The sequence below is a fragment of the Pteropus alecto genome, unplaced genomic scaffold (genome assembly GCF_000325575.1).
Source record: "Pteropus alecto unplaced genomic scaffold, ASM32557v1 scaffold114, whole genome shotgun sequence".
Lineage (NCBI taxonomy): Eukaryota > Metazoa > Chordata > Mammalia > Chiroptera > Pteropodidae > Pteropus > Pteropus alecto.
In genome coordinates, this window is record NW_006435793.1 from 4,349,709 (window position 1) to 4,359,018 (window position 9,310).

A 9,310-nucleotide genomic window follows, 5' to 3' on the forward strand; every position below is an offset into this window, starting at 1 on the left:
TTTTAGGCCTGTCCTGAGGAGACGACGAAGGCTCTGTGTATTTGGGGGCAGTTTCTTGCATCTGATTTGTAAACAAAGATCCCAGTCCTGCTTCCAGCCCGACTCTTCTCAGCTCTCGTGTGTCTCCCTGAGAGACATGATGTGGCCTCAGGCTGATGGTCAGACAGACTCTGTCTGGGTTCGGGTCAGTACTGGAGAGGGACGAGGTGCTGTCCCCAAGCTCTGTGGAGAGTTCTTTGGGGGCACTGCCATCTGAGTCTTGAAATGAAGATAAGGTTTGGGAAGGCCCTGTCTGAGCAGCATCTGGGTTGGATGAACCCAAGTTGGGACAGTTAGGGGTACTTGCTGGGGAACTGGCAACAGTGGCAGTCACAGGGGCACCCCCAGAATTCTCTCTAGGACTAGGGTTAATCCGGAGGCGAATGGCAGAAATAGAAGACACTCGAGAGTCGATGACCGACTTGGTTTCCATGGTCTCGGGCTCCATCTCCATGACCCGGGAGGCTGGATTTTTGTTCTTGGCCTCCCTCAGGGGAGCCAGCAGCCCCAGGGCCTTGGTCTCCAGGAGGCCAGGCTCACTTTGCATATCTTGCAGAGAGGACACAGTTGGGGAGGGTGCACCAAGGGCCAGGTAGGGCTCCCTGTCATAGTAGCACACGTCCTCCATGCTCTCTAGGGAGGCTGAGGGCACCAGGGGAAATGAGACCTGACAGGTGTAGTCAGTTTGTAGAAAAGACCTTCTTTTTCTCAGGGTCTTGGCATACTTCTTTGCTCCTCCCCTTCTGCTTGGCTCTCCTCTGTCTGGCCCAGGATTCAGGCTGTCTTTAGGGCTATAGGTGCCAGCCTTACTTGGCAAGCTTGTGGCACTGGGTTCTGCAACAGAAGCAGCTCCGGACCCTGAAAGTCAAAAAGAAAAAAGTACATAAAAAGCAGAAAAACAAAGAGGCTTACAGGCTTGGGCTCAGGGCTCAGGATTCAGTTCAAACCCTGGCTGGGCTGTATAACCTTGGGCAAGTTAAAACTTGATCTCAACTTCCTCATCTGAAAGATGGGGATAACAATTGGGGTAGACATTTTTTGATTCTTGGTTGCCCAAGATCCATTTCACTGTCTTTTGGTCACAGTATCCCAACTTCCTTTCAGGGAATGACATCTCCCTAGTGATTACAGTCTGATGTAACTATCAATGAAGGTGCCCTGTCGAAGGGTCAGATTTATGACCCAGAAAGCCAGCCACTCATTTCCTAGAATTTCAAACTCAAACACGTTGATTAAAAAAAAAACAAAAATAGAGCTCATTCTTTACAGCCACAGGATCCTGACAGTATGACCAAGAGCTACCCAGCCTCCTGGTCCGGTTGCTGCTTGTGTCTGAAGCAGTTTTTCACCTTTATGGAAATTTTCTAAGCTATCTTATACCCTAAGCAGCAGTGCCATGCAGGTTAAAAGAATTCATGCTTATCAAGCATCCAGCACAAGGCCTGTGCCTAATATGTGTTCACTTTAAAGGAAGAAGCTGCTGCTGCTGCTGCTGCTGTTACTATTGTAACTATGTGTGACGGTTCTAAAGGAGCTTTCTTTGGTTCTAAAGGAGCTTTCTTTTGACAAAAAGTAGTCATGACTCTCAGATGCAGGTGTGCGGGGTTTTGTGCACACCAGGATGGAGCTTTCTGAGCAGAGAAGCATTTTTGTGAAGAAGTCCTGGGAATCAGCCAGAAGGAATGACAATCACAGCCTAGCACTTGAGAATCAGAGGGCTCTTATACTCAAACCAGTTACTTCCAACGTGGCTTCACCTTATGAAAAACCTTATCGAATCCTAGGCTGCTCCTCAGACCTCTCAGAATCTCTGAGGCTGGGACCTAAGAATCTATAGTATTTCAACTAGGTCCCTTGGGTGATTTTGATCCTCAGTCACATTTTGGAGCTGCTGCTCTAGGCCACTGACAGCCACTGACCAAAGATGTTTCTGAGGCCAAAAAAGGAGAGGCTTCCTCAGAGAGTCAGGGGCCAGGAGTCCCAGTTCTGGGCTGTCTCCCCAGTACCACACTGGCTCTCTATAAAAAAGGGAGTGTCCGGTATGGACCTATGTCCTTGACTAGAGGAAGGCTTTGACTAATGGTCTGTCATGCCCCCATCTTGCTCCCAGCACAATGGCTTAGGGCAAGGCTCAGGGGTCAGGGCATGGATGGAAGTTGGCTGGGTTCTTTGGGGAGCAGTGTACAATCTAGCCACTGCTGCAGCTTCTGCAGCTCCTAGAAAGGTTTCTCCTTTCCCTAGGTACATTGTCAATTAATGAACTCAGGGTAGATGGTGGAGAGTTCATTCATTCACTTAGCAACAACTTCCAGGTACTAGGTGCTGGGGACACAGAGACGAGTGAGAAATGCACAGCTCCTACACTCAAAGTAGTTCCCAGTCTAGTAATTGAGAGAAACATCAACACAAAACCAAATAATTACAGGCAGTACCAAGTGCCAGGTGGGAAGCACATAGGGTGCTGTAGGAAGATGTGACAGGGAGGTCTGCCCTAGTCTTGGTGGCCTGGTTAAAGTTCCTGAAAGAAGAATTTCCAGGTGAGGCCTGATAGATGGATAGGTATTAGCAGCCAGAGATCAAGGTGAGGAGTGCTTCAAGCAGAAAGAGCAGCATGTGCAAAGGCTCGAGGTGAGGAAGAGCTTGGCACTTTAAAGAATGGCAAGGAGGTTGGTGTGGCAGGAAGAAAACTCAGGAGGAGAGAGGCAGAGGCCATGTCACAGAGGGCCTCAAAGAGCCTCCAGAGGCTGCTAAAGAGCTGGCCTTTCTCTTATGAGCAATAGGAAACCACTCGAGGGCAGGGAGCAACAGGAAAGGTCTGGAACAGAAATACAAGGGCTGTAGCTTCTCCAGCTCCTAGTCACGCTTAATGTCTGTGTGCTATTTTCCAATTTTTTTCTGCAGCATGCAGTGTGTGTGTGTGTGCTGCAAGGATCTGAAGTCGGCTGGGAAGTCATTTTGTGTGGAAAGACTCCCATACTCTGGAGGGAGGGATGAAGAACCTGAGAGAAACATGACCAACAGATCTCCCTGCCTTTGTCAGTCCTTTAAGCCATAAGGCTTAAAGGGCCACCAATGGCTGTCAGGTAGGTTCTTTTTGTTTCAAGGCCTCATTTAATGTAGCTTCAGAGTCAGTAATGACATTGCTGCTTCCCTCTGCTGGGCACTCCTGTCTTTACTTTCTCTATGTAAATTCTGTCTACCTCACAAGGCTCAGCCTATTTGCCACCTCTTCTAGAAAGCTTTCCCTGATTTCTACTGTTAGTTGAATGCCTCCCATCTCTACTTGCCCACAGTTCTCTGAACTTCCCTTATAGCCCTGACTTGAAGTCATGATGCTTGTAATTTAGTCCACTGAGCCCAAGGTGGCCTCCTCAAAGAGAACCATGACCCTGCTTTACTCAAGTGTTTTCCCTCAAGCTTGGTCTCTGCCCCACTGGGTACTCAGGAGCTACCTGCTGAGTCTGCAGACCTGTGAAGGAGAGCTCACCTGAGAGGCTGTCTGGCGAGGTGAGCTTGTCGGCTGCATCATAGTATTCCTCATCTGAGCTGCCATCCTCACAGGCAGGGGCCAGGGCTTCCAGTGTGGCACTGGGCTGGGCCTCAGTCCAGCCCTGCTGGCCCCAGGCTGGTGGGCCCCCACCCTGCCGGGAAGCTGTGCTCTCTGAGCTGTCACTCAGGTGGCTGGCTGGGGAGACATTGGAGCACAGGCTGTAGTAGTAGGTCTGGCTGCCCTCATACAGCCTGGGGTCCAGCCTGACAGCACTCAGTTCTGGTCCCCAGCTGAATGTCCCGGGAGCAGGACTCTCAGAAAGTTCTGTCTTCTGGCACTGAGGGTTGGCCCTTTGGGCCAGGTCCAAGAGACAGAGGAAAGCACTAGTTTCAATCTTGCTCCTCTCCTCTTGGCTGTCGGAATCAACTCTCTCTGGGAAGCCTGGTGAGCCAAAGTGGAAGAAGCCAGACCTACTGGAGGAGCAGGCATCCAAGTCATCCTCTTCCAGGGCATCCATGGACTCACTGGAGCCGCTGGTCCTGCAACCTCGGCTCTCGGTGTTGGCTGAGTCTGATGCCTCGGACTCGGCACTGTCTGTCATGCTGCTGGCCCCACAGGTGCTGGGGATCCTCCTGGCCACCTCGGGCGTGGGGCTGTCCCCAGGAGGCTGCTCCTCTTTTAGAAGTGGTCTGCAAGGGCCCAGCTTTGGCAGGCATCGGTCAGCGAGAGGCTCCAGCACACAGTCTACTTCTGAAGATTCCTCTGAGTCACTGCACACCCTGGACTCGTAGCCTGAAACACCGGGAGGGACAACAAGGGTTACAAAACAGCATTCGGGGACTGGCAGAGGTCTGTGTATCCTCCTGCCCCCATGCTGCTGGCTCTCTCATTTTCCAGATGAGAAAGCAGGTCCAGGAGTATGCCCGGCCCAGTCACACTATAGTGACTGACACAGGACACATGGGACTCCAGGTTGCATGTTCTCCCCACATCAGACCTCCTCTCCTGCATCTATCTGAACCACCTAATGGATTGAGGATTACCTCCATCCCTACTTCCAAGGAGAGCTGTCTGTTCGTGGAAACGTGGCGGGTATTTAATTGGTTTTCACTTCACCAAGGTTTGATAACCCCCTTACCAGATCTCAGTTCTGTCCTGTCTGGGCATCAAAATCAGATGGGAATCATGTTTAAAACATAAAACAGATCCTTGGCTTTACCCCTAATGTACTGAGTCAAATACCTAAAGAATAGGGCCTATGAATCCGTATTTTTAGAAAATTTATGGGAGGTTCTGAGGCTGCTTGACTGGCACCACTCTGAAGCCTGGCCTAGAGGATCCACTGGTGATACAGGGCTTTTAGAAGACTGAAGACTCATCCAGATGCTGGTACTCGGGAGGGATTCATGGAGAGAGAGTTGGGGGGCACTGAACCAGGTCTCTAACCTCCTCCAGCATAGGCCTCCAAGGTGATTTTTCTAAAAACATTTCTGATTACATTTCCTCTACTTAAACCCTCTGATGGCTTTTGCCTGCGGGAAAGGGCCTAAGCTCTCCCACAGGAGCTAAGGCCTTCCAGGGTGGCCTCAAGCCCTCCTCAGCAGCCTGATTGCTTCCTGCAACCTTCCCGTTCTCCACTACAGGCAGCTTCTCACAGATCATGACCTCTCCTCCTTTCTTTGGGTAATCATGTTCCTCAAAATCTAGTTCAAATGCCTTCCCGTCTGGAGCGCCTTCTCTGACCACTGCCGTCTGCCCCGGCAGAAGCAGCCCCTCCCAGCACCAGACCTCCATTTCGGACCCGCTCCTACTCTGCACTGTCTCTCTGACCAGGCTCTGAGGTATCATCCCTTGTCATAAGTTGTGTTAAAGACGATGGTAACAAATACCCCAAACTCATCACTGCCTGGTTATTTTATTTTACCTTATTATCATCTTGAGATTATTTATGCCTGTGGTATCCTATGGAAAAAATATTAGGTAATGAGGTGCTAGGGAACATCTCTCCCTATCTTCACACTCAGTGACATCACATTGGTAGCTTGAAATTAGCCATGGTGGGAGTGTTTATACCATGACAAGAGACAATTGCTTCAAATCAGGGTGGGTGGGTTTGTTTGTTTGTATGTATGTATGTATGTATGTATGTATGTATGTATTATTTACTTATTTACTTACTTACCTACCCACCCTGCAGAGACAGTTGTTAAACTTTTATCAGAAAACCACTGGGAAAATGCTCTATCAATAGGGCTGATGCAAAAGCCTGATAGAAACTGGAGTTGGAAAACTTTGCTCATCCGGCCTCCACTATGTCATCCCTTATGTGGTGTGATTTTGAGTTCCTTCTACCTCCAGGTACCCCCATCTTCTAAACAGCTAAGGTTGCGAATTTCTACGGTAATTCAAGAGAATGGAAAATTACATAAGAATGTAAGAGAAGCTAGGTTGTCTGTACTTTCTGAATAAGTAAGTGACATCTCTTTTTCCTGGCAAATAAAGACAAAATACAGTGGATCTGAAGAAATGATTTTAGGAAATTCTACAGGGAATCAGAGACCTACAACAGCTTTCCTTGGCTTTAAGGGACTCTCAGGTACAAAGAAAACTTTATATAGGATTTTGGAAAGATCAACTGTTTACCAGGAAATAAATGGAAAAATAACTCTTATTGACTTAAGTGGAAGCCTCAGCTTACCTCGGTTCACCCTCTCCCTTTAGGCTGCCCTTAACTACGAGGCAGTGAAATGGGCCTCTCTTACTGGGGCAAGCCTCAGCACCTCACCTTCTTCAGCAGATACCCGGTGAACCCGTTGTTTGTTCCCGGGCCAGAGGAAAATGGAGGTAACTGGGTCAACAAAGAGCCTGTAGTACCCAGCAATCAGGCAGGCCAGGTCTTTTGCACTGTTGGATTCCAGCAGCAATGTCAGAACCTTTGAAAGTAAAGAGAGCTCTTCAGCTTGTAAAGGGCTAAGGGACAGTCTGAACGAAGACTGACAACAAGGCCATGTGGAACTAATGAGAGATTCCAAGCAAATTGAGCCATGGTCCACAGGCAGGCCTCATGTCTTGTATTCGCACCTACAAGACTTAAAATGAATATACACCTGCATGTGCTCACACATGCATATTGGGCTCCTCCCACTGAATCTCCACAATATCTCCTGCCTCTCTATCCCCAACCCCTACCCCAGCCCCTCCATCCCAATCCCTACCCCCACCCTGCTCATTTGTACAAGACCTGACCTAGAGAAAGAAAAGGAGCAAAGAGCAAATGGAGGAGGGAGAAGGTGATAAGCATAAAGCACCATCCTTGAGCATGTTGGGATTAAAGCAAAGGAAGGCAGGATAAATGAAGGGCCTTTCAGAAAGGCTTGGGAAGTACCCTGCATCATTTTACCCATTTTAATTGCTGCTACTCTTGGGCAGCCATTCTGGTCCCATGCATGTGATAAAATCCTCTGGTACTCCCATCTAAGTTTCTAAACCATCAGCAAAGTACAGAGTCTGGCTCACTTTATACAAACAAACAAGCAAACAAAAACAAACACAAATCTTTTAGGAACTGCCTAGGAAAATGCACCCTGTTTACCACTTTCTGTCTGACAGGACAAGATGGACAATTCGTCCTCTTAAGCAAATGTTGGAGGTTGGACTTTGTTAATGTCCTAACTCATATAAACTATCCTAGAGTAATTTAGCCCCAAATTCCAGAAGCTGGATTCAGAATCTCTTCCCTGTGTGTTACCTTGATGTCCTGAAGATACACTTTGACCATGCTCACTTTCTCAGACTCTTCTGTCAGCTCAATGCGGCTGATGTTTGCAAACTCTGCCAACGTGGACATGATGTTGAGTTTGCTATTGATAATTTGGCTTATCCCATACTTGGCTCCAACTAGAAGGGCAACATAAGATTCTCTATCCTGTAACTGCAGAAAGGTAGAAGGGGAATTAGTTTCCACTTATGAGCTGGTGAAAATACACTGCACATGTGAGACATGATACCTCTCTCTGCAGACTCAGGACCCCAGCCTGGCAGTTGGTCTAACATTCTTATTTTTCCTTCATGATTTCCAATTTTTCCTCTTCACCTTCATATACCCAAAGCTCCAGAGTAAAGAGCTTACAGTACTCTTCCCTCAGAATGCCTTTCCTCTATTGTGAGAGCCGGTCAAATCCAACCTTCTTGCCTTTCTTCAATCCCTTCTCTTTCCCATACTTGACCTGAGGCTAGCAGTAATACCTTCTGTCTTCAGACTAACTCCTCAGCAATATCCCTGTGACTCTCTCATTGCTTGGCTTTGTTTTGTCTTGTTAGCTACCTTGTTCCATCATTCGAGGGTAGAAATCATGTCTTATTCGGCTCCACCTCCCCCAGCATCTGTCCTAGGGCTAGCACCAAGCAAAGACAAGATAAACACTCTCTGGCGGTACAATATTTAGCTTCCCAAACAAATTCTAGTATATGATGGAGTGCTCAAGAATTTTAGGCTAGAAGATACACTGATCTTCAGAGGACCTGTCAGGTCTTTTATAAGAGTGGGATTCCTCCATAACCATTATGCTGTACACCTGAAACTAATACAATATTGAATGTCAATTGTAATTGAAAAAAAAATTTTAAAAGAAAAAAAAGAGTGTGATTCCACAGTTCTCTAATACGTACCATTAGAGTAGCATTAAAGATTTTCCCGCCATATGTCTTGAGTTCCCCAAGGATCTGTAGATAATTTAAACGTAGCTGGGCAGCAGAAATAAGTTGCTTAAGTAGGAAAACAAAAAGACCATAAGTCAGAGTTATTCAGTTGCCTAAAATCAAGGCAGGGTTGAAACCCTAAGGTTTCACAACAGACAGTTGTGTGGGTCGACAAGGGCTACAGCCACATACATTACCTTCTGTCGGGGTTCCAGCAAATTCTGGTTCCTCTTCATGTGAAAGTTTATGGCTTTCTTGATGTCTTTGCCTTTCATGTTTCGGAGTAAAGTTGGAGATATAAAGTTCTCTATTCCCCAGTCTTTCCTGCCATGAGATATTGTAGACAAGGAGGCCCATTTTTACAGTGTACTTGGCTCTAATGAAGAGCATAACTACATTTGATTCAGTACTTAGTGTTCCTGGAATACTGCAATCATGAGCCTCTTTCTCAACAGAAGATATATACATATATACATATATGTGTGTAGAAATATTTATAAATTCTATTTATAAATTTAGAATAGAATTTATAAATATTTATATGTCTCCTCCTCCCTAACACACACACAAAACCCACACCCATTCAGGAATTAAACCCCACTGATCTTTCCAGGAGCTCATTACTCTTGGGGAGGTGTGATACTGTTATTCAGAGCAGGAGATCTCAATCTCTTTATTACTACAATATATGTGATAAATAATGATTATACATGTATAACACTCTAATGGGGCAACATATAGGACCTGTGAATCCCCAAGGTCATGCTTTGAAATAGTGCCAGCCTAACAACCTCAAAATCCTCCAACAAACTTGTTAAAAATACAGATTCTCAGATTTTACCCCCTTGAGATTTGAACTAGTATATCAGGGACAGGGCCCAGGATCTGTTTTTTTTTTTTTTAAAGATGATTCCCATTTGATTTTGATGCCCAGACAGAATAGAGCTGAGATTTGGTGAGAGGGTTAGCAAACCTGGGTGATAGTGCCAAGAGCTAAGTGAAATTTTAAGCTAAGAATCAGGAGGTGTTGGAATCCCAGGACTTGAAACTGATCTAATAGGAATATAGTGCAACATGACTGGT

The 9,310-nt window shown here is 46.7% G+C and overlaps 1 protein-coding gene across 1 annotated transcript in view; it reads right to left on the reverse strand.

Annotated features, from left to right (window-relative positions):
* Nucleotides 1-9,310, reverse strand: part of FRMPD1 (FERM and PDZ domain containing 1) — a 115,253-nt gene that overhangs the window by 2,029 nt on the left and 103,914 nt on the right. The window contains 7 exon segments of the mRNA XM_025046561.1: nucleotide 1; nucleotides 3-897; nucleotides 3,527-4,321; nucleotides 6,315-6,462; nucleotides 7,278-7,460; nucleotides 8,198-8,293; nucleotides 8,425-8,551. The exon segment at nucleotide 1 is cut by the window's left edge and continues 551 nt beyond it. Of these exon segments, the coding sequence (XP_024902329.1) occupies nucleotide 1; nucleotides 3-897; nucleotides 3,527-4,321; nucleotides 6,315-6,462; nucleotides 7,278-7,460; nucleotides 8,198-8,293; nucleotides 8,425-8,551 (2,245 nt within the window).